Source organism: Schistocerca americana, chromosome 4, assembly GCF_021461395.2.
Source record: "Schistocerca americana isolate TAMUIC-IGC-003095 chromosome 4, iqSchAmer2.1, whole genome shotgun sequence".
NCBI classification, from domain to species: Eukaryota; Metazoa; Arthropoda; class Insecta; order Orthoptera; family Acrididae; genus Schistocerca; species Schistocerca americana.
In genome coordinates, this window is record NC_060122.1 from 280,988,431 (window position 1) to 281,014,260 (window position 25,830).

General features: G+C 41.6%; 1 protein-coding gene across 2 annotated transcripts in view; it reads right to left on the minus strand.

Annotated features, from left to right (window-relative positions):
* The window catches only part of LOC124612507 (protein maelstrom homolog), a 105,141-nt gene that overhangs the window by 64,750 nt on the left and 14,561 nt on the right, over nucleotides 1-25,830 (minus strand). For both annotated transcript variants that reach the window (XM_047140752.1, XM_047140751.1), the window contains exons 4-6: nucleotides 19,470-19,616; nucleotides 19,260-19,393; nucleotides 17,598-17,700 (exon numbers count right to left, since the gene is read on the minus strand). In XM_047140752.1, coding sequence (XP_046996708.1) covers nucleotides 17,598-17,700; nucleotides 19,260-19,393; nucleotides 19,470-19,616 — 384 coding nt within the window. The remainder of the gene's footprint in view (nucleotides 1-17,597; nucleotides 17,701-19,259; nucleotides 19,394-19,469; nucleotides 19,617-25,830) is intronic.

Below are 25,830 nucleotides of genomic sequence, written 5' to 3' on the forward strand. Positions count from 1 at the left end.
TCTATTGCCCTCGTTTTATTTTTGTTAATGTTTATTTTATAACTTGTTCTCAAGTCCATTCAAGTCATTTACCAATTCCTTTGCCACCTCTGACAAAATTACATCATAAAATCTTCAAAGTTTTCATTTCTTTTTTTTCTGAACTTGTGACTTTTCTAAATTTCTGTATCTTCTTTAGTAGTTTAACAATGTAAGACTGACAAATGTGAGTGGGTAAGCTAAAACCCCGTCACACACCTTTAACTGTATGCCGCCTTTGTGTGTTCAACTCTTTCCACTGCAGCCTGGATTCTGCTTAAGTTACTGTAATTTTTATTCTTCTCCTTACATCAAATAGGATTTATACTTAGTGTGTTATCCAAAGATATCCATTGGGCTTTGTCATTTCGCCTAGTTGTTTCTCTGCTGTAGGCACTATTTTACTTACATCCATCTTTCCAGCTATTCTATGCTCTGATATACTTCCTACAGTATATACTTGTCATGGCATCAGGCATTAAGTCGAACTTTGAATAATGTACACCAGAGATAGTTACAACAGTTTATTATAAAGTCCATCCGTACTTTGAATTGTCTCATTTACTTTTGGAAAAAGTTTTTTTGAACTCTTTTGAGGTGGCACCAGAGTTTCAATCGTGCATCAGGTGCTGTCTCAAAAGGGTTGAATTTTGTATACCTGAAGCTTAGCTTTCAAATATGTCAAAAACCTTGTTTCTTTAATACTGTGAAAATTTCCAGTTTCAATTTTAAAACTAATTCCTTGAGGAAGCTACTGCTGGTATTTTTTTCTACCATTAACTATTAAGTAGTAGGTTTTCCATCTCATCACCAAATTTGAATTTTAAATGAGTTCACTCCCAATATTCTCATACATTTAGGATGAATTTATATTGCTGATATACTGTCCATCACGGAAAAATGAAATGTTAAAATTTGGACATCTTCCATTCTAAAAACAGTCAGGCAACATAGCACTTCCTCTCACATATATATCCAGGAGAAAACCACGATAAGAAAATTATGAACTCGAGTCGTCCTCCATGTACATCATCAAAAATGAGACATGAAAGAAGAAAGTGATAATGGCACCTGAAGCAGTCTCCACTCTGAAGAGGCTTACAGAATAGAGACCTTGACGAAGAAAATTAAGACTTTTTTATGACAACACAGAAGATGGATTTATTCTCCATTTGAACAACAGACACAAAAATATTCTGCAGATCCAGTTATTACCTGACTTCCATTATTGCACAACGTGTATAAGCACAACATAAAGTTTCATGGATATTAGTCACCCTAACAAGGATACAATACTTTTTTTCCTAGTCCTCATGACGTAAGTGCTAAAATCTTTTTTAATGTTATGCTATATGTTGTGACAGAGAGAACGTTAAATATGTTCTTAATTGGTCACACCAAGTCTCATTTTTATCTGACCGTAAGACTAACTGCTTTGGAAATTTCTAACATATTCTGACTGATCAAAATAATAATCTTTTTATTGGAGTCATTCCAAACCATGTAGTCCAGGTAAAAAAAAATTATTGTTTCCTATCTCAGAAAAACTTTATCTTTGCTGGGTGAATTCCCTAATGTTTAGAAAGCTCAAAAACATTTCAGAAAATGTTTACTGTTTATGATTCATAAATGGCGGCCATTTTTGTTTCAGGCCACAAGAGTTATTTTGCATTTGCAAGCATCTGCAATTTTTTAAATCACCGCATTGTACAGACTATAAGATGCGCACTTTTCCTTCAAAAAAACTGCCGACAAAATTCACGTGCATCTTATACTCGAAATAAAAATAAAAATTTCGAGTGTTTGATTTAAAATTCCCACCAGTCTTAAAAACTGGCCATATACCTGATGCCTTGGGTAACTTATCTCTATCTGGCAACAGCAGTGCATCGATGCAATGAACACGAGTTTCGGGGATTCACAAGCTTGCTGACACTGTCTCCTTCCTGCCCCAACATCACAGAAGCCCAGAAAACTGTCTAGCATACAATGCGTCATTGCAGTCTACGGTGCCAGTGAACTTTAATTGAAAGTGATTTAAGTTATCCGTAGCAGTATAATATTTTTATTAGTAGCTAGTTTTGTAATGGAAAAAATTATTCAAATACGTGCTCGTAAGCTAGCTCTAAAGTGGAACTTAACAGACTTCAAGGGTGGAGTTGGTTGTTGCTATAGGTTTATGAAGCATCAAGGACTTAGCATGCAAACCAAAACCAAAGTACCTCAAAAAATGTCGCAAGAGTATGAACAGAAATTATCATGTTTCCATTGCTTTATTATTCAAAATCGAAAGCTAAACAGTGTGGAACCAAGTCAAACAGCAAATATGGATGAAACCTCTACGACTTTGATGTGCCGATTAACAGAACTGTTGTGATGGAAGGTGCTAAAATTGTCACTATGAAAACAAGTGGACATTAAAAAATACACTACACTGTTGTCCTTTCAAGCTGTGCTGATGGTATTAAACTTAATCCAATTATCATTTTCAAGTGCAAAACAATTCCAGACTTTTTGAAATACTGCCAGGTGTTGTTCATGTACATGACAAAGGTTGGATGGACAAAGCTGTTATGAAATAATGGATTACCAGAGTGTGGGAGAGAAGGAAAGGTGCTTTATTGAAGAACAGTTCTCTTCTTGTGCTAGATCAGTTTAGTAGTCACTTGGAAAATTCCGTGAAACAGAAACAGACAGGGAAATACAGAGCTTCTTGTTATTTTGGGAGGACTTATTGCACACCCTCTTTATGTCTTGATAAATAAACCTTTTAAGGTGTAGATGACAGAGGAATGCAACAAACAGATTATGGATGAAACCCAACAAGAACTCCCGTCAAAGGGAGCTTTAAAACCACCTACAATTGAACAAGCGTGTCAGCGGATCAAACAGACGTGGTCTGTGGCATCCCTGTCGATTGCAGTGAAGACCATCTTACATATGAAGAGGAGGACGAGGAGGAGGAGGAAGTAGGAGAAATTTTCAGAGATTTTAGAGGACAGTTCAGTTTTATAAACTAAGATTTTTTTAGTTCGGCTTTTCAACTAATAATAAAAGTGTTAAAAATTTTTTTTAAATATTGCTTAAAAATTAAGGTGTCTCTTATAGTCCGCTAAATATAGTATTCAGTGATGTGTTGCCTTAGGCAATTGCAATAAAGAACAATTATTTCAGCAAAAGCTGGCCTACAAATTAAAACCACTACTACACTATATAACATAGTTACTTTTTACAGAGTATCACTGGTGAGTAGCTTACATTAAAAAAGATACACCACTTTAAAAAACGTATTTTTTGGATTTTTTCATTTCTTGGCCCGCAATATCTTTAAGTGGACCCAATAAAAAATCTGTAAATTACGCACTTAACAGATTTTTTACGACATCAAACTTCAATATAAATTTCAACTCTGAGATTAAATTGCATGTTCTGAAAAAATACAAACGTTAGTAAAAAGTGAGTTTTAACATCTGCGATATTAGGCTAATGGAATAAAGTATGGGTTATTGTGTAAGTTTGTAGCATTTTTCAGTAAGTTTGATATACATATAACAGGACTTTAGTCACCAATAATAAACTGTACTCCTCTATTTACAAGACTGCCAAAGCTGCAGTAGCTTTTCAATATCGCAACTGTAGAAATCACATGATTTTGAGACCAATAACTTGTCGAGCCATGTTTGGATCGCATTTCCATTCAGGGCAGGAGTTCTTTGAAAGTTGTTTGATAAAGCAGGAAATGCGAAAATCTGAGGGCACAAGAACAGATGAATAAGGTGGGTGCACAATGACTTCCCAACCCAACTCTTCTATAGTGATTTTTTTGTCAGTCTAGAAGAACGGCAGTGGGCATTATCATGGGGAAGCACCAATTCCGACAGCCTTCCAGGTCATTTATATTGGACTGCATTTGCAAGATGTCTCAGCTGTTGACAGTACATGTCAATAGAGTTGGTTAAACCTCGGGGAGGGGAAACAATTTGTACATATTTAACTGGAATCCAACTTAATCCTTCTCAACTTTTTAAACGAGGTCCTAGATCCCGGTGGGAGGTAAAATATAACATGCACATATTGATTCTGACAATCAATATTATCAACTTCAGCAATCCACTACAGTTCATTGTCAACACAAGCCACTATGTTTCTATTTTGAAAATTCAGTGGTACAAGTTCTCCACTCTGATGAAGTTCATGACCAGGGGATGTTGATGTGAACATACACCTGAGCAAGTTGTGCGATTAGGGCATAAAAAGTCTAAAGTACCAGTGTCTTTAACCTTCTGAAAAGAGTTCAATCTTTCCTCCAACACACTGGTGCAGAGTTCTCCTATTTCATCACATTTTACAAAAACGTAGGTAATTTCTTTTACCTGTCCTTCACAACATTAAAATATTTCTTGAGGTACCAATATCTCGTCCTCACACATCCGCTGCAGACTGGCCCTCCTTAAACTGCCATTCTACAGCAAGTCCAAAATCTCCTTCATGAAAGGAAATGTTAATTTTTTTGCTTTTACATCTGCTTGCAAAACTGTGCTAAGCAGAGTAGTTTGTTTTATATAGTTTGTTAATAGCAGTTCGAAAGTATGCATTGCTGTAGTATTGTGTTCAAAGTGGTCACTTATGACACAAAAACTGACTAGTTTATCTTCATCTTTGTAACACATCAAAAGTTTATGAACTGTACCTGAGCCAGATCACTTGTCGATCATCAGTGATCAGCTTGTTATCTTCGGCGCGTCCCTGGGCATGAGTATCCTTGCGTTTTCGGCTGGGGTGCGCAGGATGGCGAGAGGCAGTTGGTTTGGAGCGGCCGGTGAGACTGGTGGAGTTGTGGCTAGGGCGTAAGCACATGTGTGATGACTGTTACGCTGGGGCTGTTTGCTAATCATGAAACTCCTACGGCGGTTACTGGTTGCCTGGAAGGCATTTCATATAAACTGTGCCAAGTCTCGCAGTGAGAGGGGAGTCCGGAGTTGGTGTTGGCCTAGATGTTTGTACAAATTGAGGTGCCTGTGTGAGAAGCACAGCGTGGGCCTGTTGGTTGCATCGTCCTGGCAGCCACCGCAAGCAGATGTTCAGCCAGAATGTCTACAGTTTGTGGTGAGCATAGTGTGAACAAGTTCACGTAGGGTGTGCTCCCAGCCTGACTCTCAGCCTGTGTTACATGTGGGTGCCGACCCCTTGTCTGTTACTACTTCCGGGTGTCCTGTAAGATTTCACAGTAAAACTGTGTTTCTGGCTCAGCCTCCGCCTAGAAAGGGGAAAGATTTGGAATTCCTTAATGCTGTAAATTAAACATATATTTAAAAAAAATTCTTTCAGAATAAGCGCCTGTTTCTTTGGGACACTGCAGTTCAAACAGGAGAGTTTGTTAACCGTCAAACGAAGTGTATTTAATGTCTTGCTGTTTTCTGGGGCGCAGCTGTGTAATTGAACTCATTTTGAAGTGTTCTGTCAGGTGAATGACTGATTCTCACTTCAGTGTATTCTTTTGAGTAGTATTGTAAGTTTTTTTGGATATTTGTCAAAGGCATGTATTGATCCAATTTTGTTTTTCTCTTTCTTTTGAATTACGGTGAACTGTTTAGTTTACCTGGTTATTGGCTTAACTCACGCTTCACGCACTAAATCAGCTGATATTGAAATTGCTTTTTTAATTCCTGTTTAATGTCAGACAGATTCAAATGTAACTACATTTATGTTATTTGAAATAAGTGTGTTGGGTTGACCTTAATGAATTATGAGTAATGGAAGTAATGGACCCAGTCCTTCATTAGTGCTTAACAGTGGCGTGTGGTTCGGGTTGTGAGCCCCGTGCTCTTTCTGGTAGCAGAGCGTGGTTGCTCTGTGATTACTGATATTGCACATGGATCATGTTTTAATTAATGGATATTGTCTTTAAATTGTAAATTTGTTGTTCTGCTGTGTGCTGTTAGTGTGCGTATTTTACAGAATTGTCATGTCTGCATGTGCGGTCATGGGGATTGGGTGCCTGAAGAAGGACCAATTGCAACACGAGTTACGGATTCGGGGGCAGCCTGACGACGGTGGCGTGCGTGAGCTGTCTGCGTGCCTGCGAGACACAGTGGTGCTCCCAATCCAGGTATCCGCGGAGTGCGTTGGTCAGGTGGGCGACACGTTGTTGTCTTGTGCCTCCTCCCTGGATCAGATTCAGTCAAACTTAGATTTCTCACTCGCAAGTATACCGTCTGCACGTAAAAATCACTCACTTCATTAACTGACTTTGTGATCTTGTGCAGGTGGCTGTCAGCCTGGGTTTCAAGGATAAGGCAAATGTTTTCGGGAGCGGGTTCTGAAATTGCAAGTTCAGTTGAGTGCATTGGAATGGGAAAGCGCTGCAGTGGAGGGTGAACAGGGAGGTGACGCTTCGTTGAATTTGCCAATGGAGTCCTCTGGGACTGGATCCCGAGATCAGACTAGTGGGGATAATTATTTTGCTAAACTTCCAAACCCCTTGGTGTCCACATTCCAGAGAGTTGAGTCTTTGTCGATTGAATCCATGGGGCATTTAGTTCAGTTTTTGTGGTTTTTAGTTAAGTTGGAGAGGATTGCTGATGTGTTAAATGCGCCGGCAAGGGTGGTGTGGTGTGTCAGTTGCTCTATCCTTTATCCAGTGGTTCCTTGACTCAATTAGTAGCATCCGTTCTTGAGAGTGACTGTAGCTTGAGTGGGTTGCGAATAAAGATCGTGCAGGGAAAGTTAACCGCTTGGGACAAAAGCCACCTAGTGAATAAATATGTATTCAGAGAACAGAGGAAGCAGGAGTCCCTGAGTGACTACATAACCAATGTACAAACAGCGGTGCTGGCCTTTCACACTCACCTCCTGGAGCATGAAGTCGTTTCAAGTATAGTGCGGGGGTTGAAACCGGAAGATCGGAGTCGTGTATTGTTCGGTGAAAGGCCAACATCGCAGACTTGGAATGGCTAGTTCATGAAATTGAGGGGGTTTGAGCAGATGACATGCGGGAGTGCGAAGGATTTTCTGGTAGCAGTGGGTATAAGGAAAAGGGAAGGAATTACCAGCCTGCAAGTAGCGTACCTGCTAAGGTCGTGTGCTAGCGTTGTAACCAACCGGGACATTTCGCACGTGAGTGCAAGGTCAAGGGGGGAGCAATGTCGAACATCTGACACCAGCTGGCAAGCAGGCGAAGTCGCAGTGGTCCCATTCCTAGTGCCTGCAACATAGTCTGGGCAGTGTCGAACGCTAGATTACCGTTCGCTTGCGCAAGTTTGAACAATGAGCCGGTGTGTGCTCCGATTGATTCTGGCAGTAATATCTCTCTTATCGACTATCAGTGGTATCAAAGACATAAGTTCATTTGTAAGTTCCCAGTGCTGCGGAGTGTTTCGGTAATCTGTAGGGGTGTAAATGGCTAGCGTTTAGATGTGGTTGGCGAAATGATGGTGGGGTGCAGAGTTGGCGATTTTTCTTGACCTGTCAAGGTATGTGTAGTGAGGAATTTGGGAATGGATATCCTATTGGGATGTAACTTTATAGAGCTTACTGGGCTGGTATTGGATTACGTGGGAGGCGTGTTCTATTTTCGATTTCCTCCAGTTACCAAGTTTCAGTTTTGTAACCATTATACAAGGGATTTTCAGGTGTGTAGTGCTAGTAGTAATGTCTCTGGTTGTAACTTGAGTCATTTTACTGAGCAACAAGCCTCGCAGTTGTTGCAAGTCTTGGAGAAGTTTCCTCGTGTGTTAATGGACAAGCTAGGGGGTCACCAATAAAATTCAGTACTGTATCCATGTCACCGATAATCAACCCGTGAGGCAAGCACCGTATAGGTTGTCGCCTCCTAAGATGAAGGTGTTGAGGCAGATAGTTGACGACATCTTGAAAAGGGGGTTATTCGGCCGTCTACTTCGCCTTATGCTTCCCCAATATTCTTGGTTCCTACAAGTAATGTAGGTGACTACAGGCCGGTGGTTGACTATCAGTCCTTAAATAAAAAGGCGGTCTTGGAATCGGTCCCACTTCCTGATTTCCACAACTTCTTTACATGGTTTTCAGGAGCGTGTTACTTCACTGTATTGGATCTCAATCAAGCCTACCACCAGATTCCACTGGCCGAGGAGTCTAAGCTCCTTACTGCATTCACAAGAGATTGGAATCTATACGAATTTAACCACGTGCCCTTTGGTTTAGCGACCGGAGCTGCGGTTCTCTCTAGGCTTCTCAACTCTGTTTTGGTGGACAAAGTTTCAGTTTGTTTTTAATTACTTGGATGAGTTGGTCATCTATAGTAAGACCTTCGAAGAGCATTTAGGACATATTGATAAAGTGCTAGCTCGTTTGGAACAGGCAGGGTTAACTGTTAAACCTTCTAAGGTCGAGTTTGCCCGTCAGGAAATCTCCTTTCTGGGCCATGTGGTGTCCTGCAGTAGCATCAAGGTTGATCACTTGAGGACCCATGCCATCCGTGAGTTTTGACCACCTAAGAGTAAAAAGGGGGTGGCTGGGTTCGTGGGTATGGTAAATTTTTTTAGGAAATTCATTCCCCGTTTTGCGGAACTGGTGGCTCCGTTGAACTTTCTGAGAAAGAAAGGGGTGCCCTTTAACTGGACTGAAAGCCAGCAAGGCGCCTTAGATGCTCTTAAAACTGCATTGAGTAATGCCCCAATTCTGGCCATTCCAAATTCTGATTTGCCCTTCATTCTTCAAAGGGATGCTTCGGGCTCCGGTATTGCGAGCGTGTTGGTTTAGGAACAGGACGGAGAGCGCCGACCAATTGGTTATGCCTCACGTGCCCTTACTGCCACTGAGATGAAGTATTCCACTAATGAGTTGGAGGCGTTAGCGGTGTCTTCGCCACCGAGCGATTCAAATTCTATCTTGAGCATCGCAAGTTTCTTTTAGAGTCCGATAATCAGGCTCTCACTTGGGTTTTGGCACGACCGCGGAAAACAGGGCGGATTGCCCGTTAGGCTGTGCATTTGTCAGCCTTTAAGTTCGTAGTTCAGCATGTCAAGGAGACCGAAAATGTGCTAGCTGACACCCTGAGCCGCATGTTTGAGGAATCCGATGAAGAGGCTAGCGAGAATCAACTATGTTTCCAACCGAATCAACTATGTTTCCAACCGGGCACACAAGAAGAAGCTCTGGTAGGTGCTGTATTACGTGAAGTGCCAGAGTTGTTTAAGAACCTGAAGAGGAGCAGCATCAGCACACGGAGTTGGCCAGGATCAGGGAGCGGCTGGAAGCAGGAGATACTATCTCGGGTTCCGAGCTTAGGAGAGGAATTTTTGCGTTTTTGTACTCGCTATGATCAGAGGTTTAAGATTTGCTTGCTCAAATCCTTGATCACGGCCGTCTTAAGGTATTATCACTGTTCGGTTCTTGGAGGACATGTGGGGGTCTTTAAAACTATTAGTAAGATTAGAGAATCCTTGACGTGGTCAACCCTACATCGGGATGTTATGAAATTGGTGAGAGCCTGCAGGGAAAGCAGTATGGCTAAACCCAGTTCTAACACGCATCGGGGGTTGTTCAGTCTTCACATGCTGAGCGTCCTATCGAGCGCTTCTTTATTGATTATGTGGGCCAACTGCCCCGTACCCAGGCTGGGTGGCAGATGTTTCCGAGCACCGGAGTCACGGCCAAGAATACTATTGCTCATCTCGACAGGATCTTCTCCTTGTCTGGTCCGCCCAAGGTTTTGGTTAGTGATAATGCACCTGGCTTTGTTTGAAAGGTTTTGTTTTCATCAAGCCGTGACTCATGTCACGACGACACCCTATTATCCGCAGCCTTCGTTCGCTGAGTGTTTTAACCAAAAACTTAAATCAGCCTTGATAATTTATCACGAGAAGAGCCGAAAAAATGGGATAGGTCCCTCCTGTGGCTCAATTTGGCCTTCAATACTGCCCGCCACTACTGCCCGCCACGAGTCGCATCAAACCACCCCGTCCGCTTTACTGTTGGCCTATTCTGTAAGTTCTCCGCTTGTTAACTTGTGGTCGATCTCGGACCTGTTGCCAGAGGAAATATCAACGTAAATTATCCACGAGAACTGGCAGAGAGCACGGGCCAATATAGATCTCGTCCACAAGAGGGAAGCGGCACGACACAACAAGGGGCGTCGTCCTACTAACATCAGAGGGGGTGACCTGGTTTTTGTTAAGCGTGTCCCAGCACGGGGTAAAGGACATAAAGTGTCATCTAAATCTGAGCCTCGCTTTGAGGGCCCCTATCAGGTTCTTCAGGTCCTCACCCCGGTGACCTGTGTACAGCATCAACAATCTGACCAGGAAAAAAGAGTGCACATATCACAAATCAAGCTTAGCAATGTTGGGTAGTTGCTAAGTTCCTGCTTGTGTAACCTCATCTCGAGGGTTTTACGTAAAGAGGGGGGGGGGGGGGGGGGGGCTGCGCCAGATCAGATCACTGGTCAATCATCAGCGATTGGCTTGTTATCTTTGGCGCGTCCCCGGGCATGAGCAGCCATGCGTTTTCGGCTGAGGCGCGCGGGACGGCGAGAGGCAGTCGGATTAGGGCGGCCGGTGAGACTGGCGGAGTTGTGGCTTGGGTGTAAGCACATGTGTGATGTCTGTAACACTGGGGCTGCTTGCTAACCATGAAACTCCTACGGCAGTTCCTGGTTGCCTGGAAGGCATTTCATATAAACAGTGCCAAGTCTCACAGTGAGAGGGGAGTCCGAAGTTGGTGTTGGCCTAGATCTTTTTACAAATTGAGGTGCCTGTGTGAGAAGCACGGCATGGGACTGTTGGTTGCTTCGTCCGGGCAGCCACCGCAAGCGGATGTTCGGCCAGAATGTCTACAGTTTGTGGTGAGCACAGTGTGAACAAGTTCTCGTAGGATGGGCTCCCAGCCTGACTCTTAGCCTGTGTGACATGTGGGTACTGACCCCTTGTCTGCTACTGCTTATGGGTGTCCTGTAAGATTTCACAGTAAAACTGTGTTTCTAGTTCAGCCTCCGCCTAGAAAGGGGAAAGATTTGGAATTCCTTAATGCTGTAAATTAAACATATAAAAAAAATATGTTCTTTCAGAATAAGCACCTGTTTCTTTGGGACACTGCAGTTCAAACAGGAGTGTTTGTTAATCGTCAAACGAAGTGTATTTAATGTCTTGCTGTTTTCTGGGGTGCAGCTGAGTTATTGAACTCATTTTGAAGTGTTCTGTCGGGTGAATGACTGATCCCCACTTCAGTATATTCTTTTGAGTAGTATTGTAAATTTTTTTTTGGATATTTGTCAATTTGTCAAAGGCGTGTATTGATCCAATTTTGTTTTTCTCTTTCTTCTGAATTACGGTGAACTGTTTAGTTTACCTGGTTATTGGCTTAACTCACGCTTCACGCACTAAGTCAGCTGATATTGAAATTGTTTTTTTTAATTCCTGTTTAATGTCAGACAGATTCAAATGTAACTTCATTTATAGTATTTGAAATAAGTGTGTTGGGTTGACCTTAATGAATTATGAGTAATGGAAGTAATGGACCCAGTCCTTCATTAGTGCTTAACAGTGGCGTGTGGTTCAGGTTGTGCCGGCCGAAGTGGCCGTGCGGTTATAGGCGCTGCAGTCTGGAACCGCGAGACCGCTACGGTCGCAGGTTCGAATCCTGCCTCGGGCATGGATGTGTGTGATGTCCTTAGGTTAGTTAGGTTTAACTAGTTCTAAGTTCTAGGGGACTAATGACCTCAGCAGTTGAGTCCCATAGTGCTCAGAGCCATTTGAACCATTTTTTTTGGTTCAGGTTGTGAGCCCCGTGCTCAGACAACAACCCTGTTTTTTTTTACCCATGGTACTGGACCACTTGGTATAGACTGACCCACTGACACGAAGTACCTGCCTAAAGAGTTAACATTATACCTGTTCTAAGCTTATGCCATTAACTGATTCTCTGCATTTTGTAACACAGGGAGAAATAAATAAAAAGGAATGGTTCACAATTTTTATCTACACTTGCTTTTTCTGCTTATTGCATAAGCAAGTCATCTGTGGCACTACAACACAACAACAACGAACAACATCCAGTACTGCTTTGAATTCTGTCAGGTATGAAGTTGCAAAAATTCCTCTCTCTCTACAGCCTTAATTTGGATAACTTCTGAAGTAATTGGGAAGTCTTCAATAAGTTTCTCTTTCATGTAACAAACTACTTGCTGATAAAATTTGTGGAAACTTTTCCACTTCAGTCTGCTGAATGTTTGGCATGTACAACTGACTGACTTTAACAATTCTGCAACACTGAATTTTCTTCTTGCCGCACAGTTGTTTGTGGCCTCTGCTTCACGAATCACCATTAACATAAAATTATGAACTGAGAACTCTTACATCCACGTTTCTCAACAGTTACAACTGTACTTGCATTCCTTAGCAATTGCTACAATTTACAGTTGTTGCAGCAAACTGAATGACACCAATATGTTGTTGTTTGGACACACTGCAACGGAGCTGGCAGAACTCTTGCTACTTTGGCAGTAGAGGAACTTTAAAAATAAACAATACCATTGAGCAGCAGTAGGTTTAATGCCATTGTAGAGTTTGTGTTTCATTTGTTGCGTTGCGCTGAAGTGTTCTGAGCAAATGTATGTTATCATTAAGTTGTCTCTTGTACAAATGTGTACTGTTGACAAGTATTTGTCACATATTAAAGTCAATTCCAATTACAAATGGATTCAGGATAACAAGTTTAAACATGATAGATTTTCATAAAAAGCCAAGGTAACCTTTTTCGGTTTCTCACTACTCCCCTCCCCAGATCCGTCCTGATGTTCAGCCAAGTTCGAGTCACTGTTTCCATCCAAACATTCTCAATTCTGCAAATTAAGTCTGCAAATGACATTAACTGGCAAAGACTCAACTGTAAATATAAGACACCCCGTATATTAATCTACACTGAAGCACCAAAGAAACTGGTATAGGCACACATATTCAAATACAGAGATTTGTAAACAGGCAGAATACAGTGTTGCAATCAGCAACGGGTATCTAAGACAACAAGTGTCTATCGCAGTTGTTAGATTGGTTACTGATGCTAAAATCACAGGTTATGTTATTGATGCTAAAATCGCAGGTTGTTATCAAGATTTAAGTGAGTTTAAACATGGTCTTATAGTCCGCACACGAGCAATGGAACACAGCAACTCCAAGGTAGTGTTTAGTGTGGATTTCCACGTACGACCATTTCACGAATGCACTGTGAATATCAAGAATCTGGTAAAATATCACATACCCGACAATGTTGTGGCCGGAAAAAGATCCTGCAGATCTTTGCTGCTGATTTCAGTGCTGGGACATCAACAAGTGTCAGCATATGAAACACCATCGATATGGGATTTCGGGATGCAAAGGCCCACTTGTGTACCCTTGATGGCCACATGCCAGAAAGATTTACGTCTCACTTGGGCCCGTCAGCGCCAACACTGAACTGTTTACAACTGGAACATGTTGTTTGGTCAGACAAGTCTTGTTTCAAATTTTATCACGCAGATGGGTGTGTATGGGTATGGAGATAACCTCATAAATCCATGGACCCTGCATGTCAGAAGGGGACTGCTCAAGCAGGTGGAGGCTCTGTAATGGTGTCGGGGATGTGCAGCTGGAGTGATATGGGACCCCCGATATGTCTAGATATGGCTGACAGGTGACATGTACGTAAGCACCCTGTGTGATCACCTGCATCCATTCATTGTCATTGTGCATTTCAACAAACTAAGAACAGGAGAAGCTACGTGCACTGCTTATGACAGAGGGGGGGGGGGGGGGGGGGGGACACAAAACTTAGACAGGTCACAAAATTAAGGACGTACAAACTAAAATGGAGTGAAGAAAGAATAGTTACTGTGAAGAAATATTAACACCAAAGAAAATAATGTAGATTAAGCCAGGTGCATGGCATGGACCACGGACATAAGGTAATGCCAGTTCTACACAAGTAGTAGTGAGAAATTGGCGTATGGGGGAAGAATCCAGATGGCAAATGTGGTGAAATAGGCATGAGGTCACACTGTTACGTTGTAGAGCATGCTACACAATATTGTGTGCTACCAGCATACAGCCTCTGCCTATGCCCATTCATCTTAACTGATAACTTGGTGATAGTCACTCCAATGTAAAAGACAGTGTTTACTTAACAGCTGGTACACTAAATGTCATTTCACAGATGAGTCTCTCTTTAATAGTATATGTTTTGCCAGTTACAGGGCTGGTATAGGCGGTGATAGGAGGGTGTATATGGCAAGTCTTACATCAGGGACAGTCACAGCAGTAGGATCCACAGGGAAGGGGAAATGGGTGCAAAAAGAGCATAGTGTCCAACAAGGATATTGAGGAGGCTGGGAGCGTGATCAAAGGCTATTCTAGGTGTGGTGGGAAAAATGCTGGACAGAATGGACCTCATTTCAGGGCATGATTTCAGGAAGAAATAGTAGTTGATTAATAAATTCAAGGCCTGGATAATACTGAGTGAAAAAAGGTGTACTCTATTTTACAGTCTTGAAGATGCAACTAAGATGCACCTTAATTTTTAACCAATTAAAAAAAAATAACACTTAGCCAGAGTAAACAAATTCTTAGTTTATAAAACCGAGCTGACCTATAAAATCCCTGAAAATTGTGAACTAAATCATCATCATCATCATCATCATCATCATCATCATCTATAAGATGGTCTTCACTTGCTTGTGCTGCACTTTTTGAAAGATGTCGTCTCTTGCTCTAGACCACAACTGTTTTAGCCACTGACACACTTGTTTGATTGTAGGCCATTTTAAAGCTCTCTTCGATGTGAATTCATGTTGGGTTTCATCCATCAGCCATTCGATGCATTCCTCTTGCATTAACACTTTAAATGGTTTATTTATCAAAACATAAAGAGGTTGTGAAGTAAGTCCTCCCAAAATAACAAGCAACTCTGTATTTCCCTGTCTGTCTCCGTTTCAAAGAATTTTTCAAATTACTACTAAACTGATGTAGCACAAGAAGAGCATTCTTCTTCAATAAAGCACTTTCCCTTCTCTCCCACACACTGTTAATACATTATTTCATAACAGCCTCATCCATCCAACCGTTGTCATGTACGTGAACACCACCTGGTGATATTTCAAAAAGTTTTGCCATTTTTTTGCACTTGAAAATGACCACTGGATTAAATTTAGTACCATCAGCGTAACATGAAAGAACAACAGTGTAGTGCATTTTTTATGTCCACTTGTTTTTACAGTTACAGTTTTAGCAACTTTCATTGCAACAGTTCTATTACTCAGCATACCAAATGTCAGAGGAGCTACATCCATATTCGCTATCTGGCTTGGTTCCGCACTGGTTTTCTTTCAATGTTGAAAAATGAAGCGATGGAACGACAATATTTTCTGTTTGTACTCTTGTGGCATTTTCTAAGGTAATCAGATCTAATTCTAGAAAAGAAACATACACAATGTGATCTAAAGTATCCGGACACCCCCAAAAACATGTTTTTAATAAGAGGTGCATTGTGCTGCTACCTACTGCCAGGTACTCCATATCAGCGACTTCAGTAGTCATTAGACATCATGAGAGAGCAAAATGGGGCACTCCGCGGACTCACTAACTTTGACATGGTCAGGTGATTAGATGTCACTTGTGTAATACGTATGTATGCAAGATTTCCACACTCCTAAGCATCCCTAGGTCCACTGTTTCCGATGTGATAATGAAGTGAAAACATGAAGGGACACGTACAACACAAAAGCGTACAGGCCGACCTTGTCTGTTGACTGACAGAGACCGCAGACAGTTGAAGACAGTCGTAATGTGTAATAGGCAGACATCTATCCAGACCATCACACTGGAATTCCATGCTGCATCAAGATCAACTGCAAGTACTATGACAGTTAGGCAGGAGGTAAGCAAACTTGGATTTCACGGTCAAGAGGCTGCTCATAAGCCACACATCATGTCAGTAAATGCCAAACAACACCTCAATTTTTAGGAGTGTAAACATTGGATGACTGAACAGTGGAAAAACATAGTGTGGAGTGACGAATCATGGTACACAATGTGGCGATCTGATGGTAGTGTGTGGGTATGACGGATGTCCGGTGATCATCATCTGCCAGTGTGTGTAGTGCCTACAGTAAAATTCGGAGGCAGTGGCATTATTGAGTGGTCACATTTTTCATGGAGGGAGCTTGCACCCATTGTTTTGCATGGCACTATCACAGCACAGGCCTAGATTGATGTTTTAAGCACCTTTTTGCTTCCCAATGCTGAACAGCAATTCGGGGATGACTGTTGCATCTTTCAACAGAATTGAGCACCGGTTCACAATGCAGTTGCGGAGTGGTTACACGACAACAACATCCCTGTAATGGACTGGCCTGCACAGAATCCTGACCTGAATCCCATATAATACCTTTGGGATGTTTCAGAACACCGACTTCAGGTCAGGTCTCGCCGACTGACATTGATACGTCTCCTCAGTGCAGCACTCCATGAAGAATGAGCTGCCATTTCCCAAGAAACCTTCCAGCACCAGATTGAACGTATGCCTACAAGAGTGGAAGCTGCCATCAAGGCTAAGGATAGGCCCACACCATATTGAATTCGAGCATTACCGATGGAGGGCGCCATGAACTTTTAAGTCATTTTCAGCCAGATGTCTGGATACTTTTGATCACATAGTGTAGTTAAATGAACCTAAAAGCACTGGATATTCAATGACATTCTTGAAATCTGAATATTAACTGTGCTCTGAGTCTTATGTTATGACTAGTTTGATGAAAGTAGTTCATTAAGGGTATCCTGCAGGTCCTACTTTTATTTTAATTATGTGTTTCTCTGTAGCACCTACTGTAATGAAATTAACTAATTCCTACTTTGCTAAATTTGTGTATTGCATCTGTCTCCAACCATAACCTATTCTTCCAATGGCAATGTAGCACTTATGATATTATCAACAAATGACAGCTCTACCCCCTTCCCTCCCTCCAAAATCAATGTGACTTGTAGAATGTACAGGTACAGTGACTATAGTGATGGGCAACTAAGAAGTCAGCTGCATGACGTGTTCTGCACAGACACTGAGCAAACTTTGCCGAGTCACCAGTGTGCTCTCTCACATTGTCCTACACGTCACACTCCAGCTGTTGCCTACCATGGTAACTAGCAACACAAAGGTATGCGCCACATCAGACCACTGTTTTTGCTTCTGCCTCCATTTAGAAAAAGTATATACCTGCAAAGCTCTCACTGTCATTTCTTAATGTAGTACTAACTGGGTTTGCATCAAGCTACCCATTATGAAACAATACAGTGATGAAGTAAATTCAAGCATACCTAAACTAACACGAAAATGAACTCTAAACGTACCATATGTATCCTGTAACATGAAAGTGAACTCTAAATGTACCATATGCATTCGAGAAGAAGCAGCAGAATGATCCTACTGGTTGGAGTGTCAAGCAGTACACTGCTGCGCATTGACTCCTGCATTCTTATGTGTGTACCACTATTATGCAGTAATAAAACAAACTTAAGTAACAAGAATAAAAAACAGCTCTTGCGTCTTCTAAAATAGAAAACACCACATGTGCATCATACCTTCGTATTCACACAGAGCATCTAAAACATCTTTCACTGCTTCGGAAGTGCCATCAGTACCGTAAGTGTAAATTGGTGGAAATTTCCCATCTTCAACATCATCCTGTAACAATAACAAATTACACAGATGTAAATAAATAAATCAACTGATGAGTTATTCTGAGATGATCAACTGAATAACAGTTCTATCGGTAAGTTACTTATGGAACAAGCATAGTGACATTTCTGACCAAAAAAAGCTACTCATCATCACAGATTTCTGCAGTGCATAAATTCACCATTACAGTATACATTACATCAAATGTTCCTTAGGGAGGGGTTATCCAATGTATATCTTCACCCACATAGAGGATAGAACAGTACATTACACAGTATGATTTGGATTGTTGATAAAATTAGGAAAATCATTGCATCAAAATATTGGAACTAGATGGAATATCCTCTACAATTTGTATTAGCCAGTTATAATGAACAGAAGCTACAAACAACCTGTAGGGTGAAACAAAAGTGACCTTGTCTTTTTTAGTACCATGGGTATTTAGTATACTAGATACATGCCATAGTGAAGATGATGATGTAATATTGAAACTGAAAGAACATGCAAAGGACTTCCTAAAAAAGAAATTGATTAGTGAACTACAAGACTGTCATTCATCACAGTTCTGAGTGAGGGAAAAAAGAAAAAAATTATCAAACTGTTCATCAGAAGCTGTACCGCACAGTGGCAGGAGAAAAACATCCAATCCTCTCTTGTGTAAAACAGTTTCCAACTTCATATTAATCAACTTATAAACACAAAGATGAGTTTGTGAGGTACCTCAACAAGCATGGCAATGTGTTGTTTTGGTGGCAAGCGCAATGCCTATGCTCTCCCCAAAATTGATTTTGAAATAAGAGGTCAAGAGAGAATTAAAAGATATAAATACCATGATTAAGAAATGTATGGAACATGAAGTTGTCATGTACGTTATTTTCAATGCAGGTCTTTCACTATCACACTTCACCGATTCCCCTCCCAGCACGAATATGCTGGAGTCACCTCGCTCATGAGCTCTTTTACTTGAAACAAGTTTCTCATTACTCTACTCTTAAGCTGTGACTGATGCCACGCAGTAACAGAAGAGAGTGATGTACTTGCTAATTGCCTCTCTCATTATGCTACAGCATATTTTCCTCTCTGGCCAAGATGAACCCATCTCGAATACTCCACGCACAGTTGTTGCATCTGGCTAATGTACTGACAGCCTTTCTGGCATCTAATACAGTACATGGCCAGTGTGTATAACCGTAGTTGCTCCTTGATGTACCCCAGAGATCACTAATTTTTCAAGAAAGCCCTGTTGTTCATCTGACAGCAGATACTTCAGTGAAATTCGCCAACTAAGCCATTTTCATAAAATAAAGCTGGTCACTGAACTGATAACTAAAAACTATTTATTACCATTGCATTACGACATTTCATATTTCGTGTCAAACACAAAATGATAAGACAACAGCCTTTATCTCAAATTCTGCTGTACAACTAGTATCATCACACACATAAATGATAAAACTATTCATCCCAAAGTATTTAAACTACAGACATTTACACATGAACTACCCTAAGCATTCATAATAAAATATACAGTAAATACAAGATGAGAAGCTGTGCTATTAAGATACCTTCATAAATTTCACTACATTAAGAAGAATTTTTGAATAGTTTTTCTCTGCAGATGATGGTGGAGGGAGTGGAATCTGGTGAGTTTCATCCGATCTTTTCTTTGCCTCAAAAGCATAGCCCAGTGGAAGCTCACCTATGAGAGAAAATTCACATTTAAATATTTGCAAATTTACTGCTCGGATATCGCTCTGATTTAACAAAACACTTGCCTGGGTTGATGAGTGTATGGTAGAAATTAAAAGCTCCCAGTGCAAAATTAAATTGACATATTGCGAGTTCACATGGTATGAACTGCTTTTCTTCGACTCTACAGTAATAATTAACGTGCATGAAGTAAAATATCTTTGTCTGAAGACCTGAAAAGTTAAAAAGCTTTGTCATCACTGTGCACAATTATAGTATATTTAATACATAATTTGAGTTCTTCAAATTATTTGCTGCAAACAAAAAGACCTACATCCAGAAACATAACATTTCAACAATAATTGCAAATGAGTTTCTACATGTCTGCTGATCGGAAAATGCATGCACAGAAATGAATATTCTTGAAGCAGAGGAAAAATACAGAGGGGGAATGATAGGGAAGCAAGGAGGGGATGAGTTCTGTACATGTGTGATGGCAGAGAGCAAGCAAACAAAGTCTGCATTGCCAAACTGTGTTGCTGCGAACGACAATGAGGTTTATTTGACTATGGCATATCGTATTATATGTCCAAATCTATGAGGGGAACACTATATTTTAAAACCCATTTTGATCAGTCGTCTACATGAGACAAATCTTACTTCATGTTACATCCATTGCTCCACAGTAATTGTCCACATGATGCCGGAAGATGAGAACAGCTGACGCATCTTTGTGATGACATCAAGCACAATTCTTCTCAAAATGACGATTGTCTACTGACACGATCATCGAAACTGGTTGCAATACTTGCTATTTATTGCAAATTTGTACTGTATCATAAGTAGAAATGTAATATACAACAAAATGAACTTCAAACTCAAACCAAAATCATTACATTTACTTGAACACTGCTTCTATAAAAAAAAATTATATATATATAATTTATTTATTTACTTTAATGTGTATAATTAGTGTATGTGGGGTATGAATGACTTTAGTTATGTGTAAATTGCTGTGTGTAAAAAATAATTATTGGTAGCAAAGACTAAAGCAAAAGGTAATCATAAAAACCATCAATATGTTGCCATAATTTTTGCTGTCAACAGGCATTGTAAGTATAAAGTAACTCATCTGACATTACAGTAGGAGACCACATTCATGATCCATTGAAACAAGCAAGGAATTAGGCATCTTCTGTGAATAACTCTAGTGACTGCTGATCGATAACACTGAAAACTACCAATATCTTGTCTGGAATTTTCCAATTTGTGCTCTGAAAATGACAGTGGTTTACATGTTGAAATATAGGAGTTTCTGACGAATTTATCCGGCAGCATTCTCGCGAGTATTTAGAGTATATAATATAGTGGGAAAAGCTTAACTACTTCTTGTGTAATGTGTTTAACATCATAATCTGCATACTTCATAGGATATAAACTTCTAATCAATAAAGGCTAGGAATCTCTCTTATACTGCGTATGCAATTGATGTGTCGACAAACATTTTTTAAACCATTAGTCCTTAAAACCATGAATATTATTATTTTATTTCTAAAGCTGACATTATGCCATCTTAACTGCTTTCTGAGGCTGTCCTAATCATCTGATTGTAACTTTAGGATGATAGGTTCAAGGCTTATACCCATCTTCACTTCCCTATCAAAGTCTTTTTTTTCTGAGACTTTTCAATATGCCACACACAGTATGCCCAGGCTGAAAGGGGTGGGGGTGGGGTGTTTTGTCTACTGCTTCATGCACAAGTGATTCAGTGTCTAATCTACAATGTTTTGTTTTTCCCCCCCACGTAGTCTTTAACCTGTGCCCTAATTAATTATATCGGATTATACTGACAGTTGTATGTAAGTAAACGCAGAACTGGGCTACATTCATGTGCAAGAAAGTCAAATTTGTATGTTCTGTAGCGCGACTTGTATAAATTAAAGAGCTGCATAAGTTCACACGAGCCTGACTTATACTGTGCAGAATATATTTATTTTTTAGACAGAGCATGATATCCACTTTCTTGCTGTCTACACTTGTTTTCTGTGTAACAGCTGGATGGCAACTTGCATGGTAATTACGACTGACTGACTTCAAAGTACGTATAACAAGGATTGTTTAGTGAACCAATTCTTGAAACTGACAACTTTCATTTCTGACTGGTGGTCAATGCTGCATTTCTTACACCTAACAAGGGAACCTCCCCATCGCACCCCCTTCAGATTTAGTTGTAAGTTGGCAGAGTGGATAGGGCTTGAAAATTGAACACAGATCAATTGAGAAAACAGGAAGAAGTTGTGGGGAACTATGAAAAAAATAAGCAAAATATACAAACTGAGTAGTCCATGCCAAAGATAGGCAACATCAAGGAACGTGTGAGCTCAGGAGCGCCGTGGTCTCGTGGTTAGCGTGAGCAGCTACGGAATGAGAGGTCATTGGTTCCAGTCTTCCCTCAAGTGAAAATTTCAATTTTTTATTTTCAGACAATTATCAAAGTTCAGGCACTCACACATAATCAACTTCGCTCTCCAGAATTCCAGGACATGTTCATATTTGCTTGGACATATGCAGGATTTGACGCTCTACACACAGAAAAATTTGAAAACGTTAAAAACATGTTTTGACAGAGCACAGGGAAAACTGTGCAACTGTGAAACTGTTGCATTCATTTGTTGCAGTTTATGTGACAAACTCTTATGTTTTCATCACTTTTTTGGGAGTGATTATTACATCCACAAGAAAACCTAAATCGGGCAAGGCAGAAGAATCTTTTTACCCATTCGCCAAGTGTACAAGCTAGGTGGATCGATAACATATTCCTGTCATGTGACGCACATGCCGTCACCAGTGTCGTATAGAATATATCAGACGTGTTTTCCTGTGGAGGGATCGGTTGACCTATGACCTTGCGATCAAATCAGAAAAAGGAGACAGCATTCAGAACAATTATCCAAGAACCTGTTGTAACATCACTCGTTTGTCCAGCATGTATTCCTGTAATGATTCTGATTCACCCACATTTCATCAGGGTAATACACTGTTTAACTACCTCCTCCTCTTGTATCAAGCATCTTTACAAGGGATGTGGTTCACGCTGCACATATGTCACTTCCTTCAAAAACTCTTCTTGAACATCTGAAACCAATGTCTCTTACAATTCTTTGCACTGATGAAGCACTACCTTTCAAGCCTATTTTCTAAAGTATGATTGTAACATGATTTTACGATGCCTGGTATCTACTACTTCTATACATTTCAAACAAGGAACACTTTAAAATACGTTGTCATTATTGTCCCTATCTGCAACTCAGCATCTCTGCTATATGGTGAGTAGAAACTTTCCTTTTCATAATATTATTACATTCCACCCTGCATTTTCCATTGTTTGATTTTTGCACTTTAAAATATTGTCGAAACAATTCATTTGTGTTACAGCTGTCGAGAATTTGAGGCTTTCTAGGTGACATGAAGCCAAATTTCCTGATGTTTTTACAGATCTGACACTTTCATTTACTATTCTCTGCACAGTTCTCTTGCTGACACATACTTCTGCAGTTTGTTCTTGTGACTTCAGAATGTCAAAAATTGGGAGTTGGTTGGTTTAAAAGGGGGGGGGGGGGGGGGGGGGGGGACCAAACTACGAGGTCATTGGTCCTTCATACCGAAGAAAACAATGCCACAATGGTGAGAATAAGACAATGAGACTTACAACACAAAACAGAATGAAAGGAAAAACCACAACGACAGAAGGACAACAAGCACTGAAATGGACAAAACAGGACAAGAAAGCCACAAAAACACAAGGAACAGGTAGAAGAGGTTAACACAAGAAAGCAGGTTTCCATGGCTGGCTGACCATGAGGATAAAAAGGAAAAGCCAGCCACTCTGCAACACATTAAAACCTCCACCCTGAAAGCACTATGGTGGAGGACACACAGGGACAAAGGACATGTGCTAAAACTTGGAGCAAATGCTAAAATTCAAAATGAATAAAACGAAAAACTGCAGCTGCTGTTCAGGCATTGACGCCCAACACCGAAGGTATGGTGCTTCAAAAGTTAAAAGTCCGCCGCAGGGTGGCTAGAAGTGGGCAGTCCAGCAAGAGATGGATGACCATCATTCGAGATCCACAGAACACCGAGGTGGGTCCTCGCGACGGAGGAGGTAACCACGCGTAAGCCACGTACGGTCAATGCGGAACCGACAGACAACCACTGAGTCCCTGCCAGAGGTGTGCACGGAGGTCTTCCACACATTCGTAATTTCTTTAGTGGCATGCAGCTTGTTGTGCATACTGTGGTTATGCCATTCCATCTCCCAAAGCCGAAAAACCTTGTGGTGCAATACTGAACGCAGGTCAGTTTCAGAGAAACTGATCTCCGTAAGAGGTTTCCGCGTAGCCTGTTTGGCCAGCCTGTCGGCGAGTTTGTTGCCTTGGATTCCAACGTGACCTGGTATCCAGACAAATACAACTGAACGACTGGACCGTTCCAGAGCATAGATGGCCTACTGGAAGGTCACTACCAAAGGATGATGAGGACAGCACTGGTCGATAGCACGTAGGCTGCTCAAGGAGTCAGTACACAGGAGAAATGACTCACCTGGGCACGAGCAGATGTGCTCAAGAGCACGAGATATGGCCGCCAGCTCTGCAGTGAAAACACTGCAGCCATCTGCTAAGGGGTACTGTTCCATATGTTCTCCATGAACACAGGCAAAGCCAATGTGACCGTCAGATATCGAGCCATCAGTGTAAACCACTTCATGGCCCTGGTACATGTAGAGAATTGAGAGGAAGTGACAGCGGAGAGTCGCAGGGTTAACTGAGACCTTAGGGACCTATGAAACGTACAGGGGAAGCCGTGGAGGTGTTTGTGAATGAACCTCAAGTATAGGTGGTAAAGGCCACGGACACCAGTTCGGAAAGAAGGGTTCGCACACAAACTGCAATTGTAAGCCCATGACCTGAGCTGGCGATTCGGGAGATGAACCGCTGTAGGCGGGAAAAGGGAACAGTAACTCGGATGCACAGGAGAACTACAAACGTGTGCAAAGTAACTGAAGAGCCATTGCGCATGCCTAACCTGTAATGGAGGGATTCCCGGCCTTCACAAGGACGCTGGTCACTGAACTCATCCTAAAAGCTCCTGTCGCTAGGTGAATGCCACAGTGGTGCACTAAGTCAAGTAAACGCAATTCTGAGGGTGCTGCCAAACCATAAACCACACTCCCATAATCAAGACGAGATTGAGCGAGGGCTATGTAGAGCTGCAACAGGGTAGAGCAATCTACACCCCAGTTGGTGTTGCTCAGGCAGCGGAGGGCATAGACTTGCTGCCAGCACTTCCAATTAAGCTGACAGAGGTGAGGAAGCCAAGTCAATTGGGCATCGAAAACCAGTGCTAAGAATCGATATGCCTCCACTACGATGAGTGTATCGTCATTAAGGTAAAGTTCTGGTTCCAGATGAACGGTATGACACCGACAGAAGTGCATAACACAACTTTGTGGCCAAAAACTGGAAACCGTGGGCTAGAGCGCATGTCTGCGCCTTGTGGATAGCTCCATGTAGACGCCACTCAGCAACACTAGTACTGGTGGAGCAGTATGAAATGCAGAAGTCGTCTGCTTACAGAGAAGGTGAGACGACCGGCCCTACTGCTGCTGCAAGACCAATAATGGCCACTACAAATAGATACACTCAATACGGAGCCCGGCAGGGCCCCATTCTCCTGGATATGGGGGAACTATACGGGGCACCAACTTGGACACAGAAAGTGCGAAGCTACAGGAAGTTGTGGATAAAAATCTGTAGCGGGTCTCTGAGACCCCACTCGTATAATGTGGTAAAGATATGGTGTCACCAAGTGGTGTCATACGCTTTTCGTAGGTTTTGCCGTCTGGAAAAGTCTGTTTAGATGGTAGACTCGAGGGACAGAAGATTACCAGTGGTAGAGCAATGCTGGCAGAAGCCGCCCTGACATGGAGCCAGTAGGCCACGTGACTCCAGGACCCAACACAACCGACGACACACCATATGTTCCAGCAGCTTACAAAGAACATGGCTGATGGACCGACAGCTATCCACATCAAGGTTTTTACCGGGTTCGAGCACCGGAATGGTGGTGCTCTCCCACCATTGCGAAGGAAAGACGCCATCGCACCAGATCCGGTTGAAGATGATGATGAGATGTCGCTTGTAGTCAGACAAGCGATGTTTGATCATCTGACTGTGGATCCGATCTGGCCCAGGAGCTATGTCAGGGCAATGGGCAAGGACGGTGAGGAGCTCCCACTCTGTAAATGAAGCATTATAGGGTTCACTGTGACAGTAAGTGAACGAGAGTGCTTTGCTTTCCATCCACCGTTTGATGGTGCGAAATGCTGGAGGATAATTCTGTGACTCGGAGGCTCGAATATAGTGCTCAGCAAAGTGCTCGGCAATT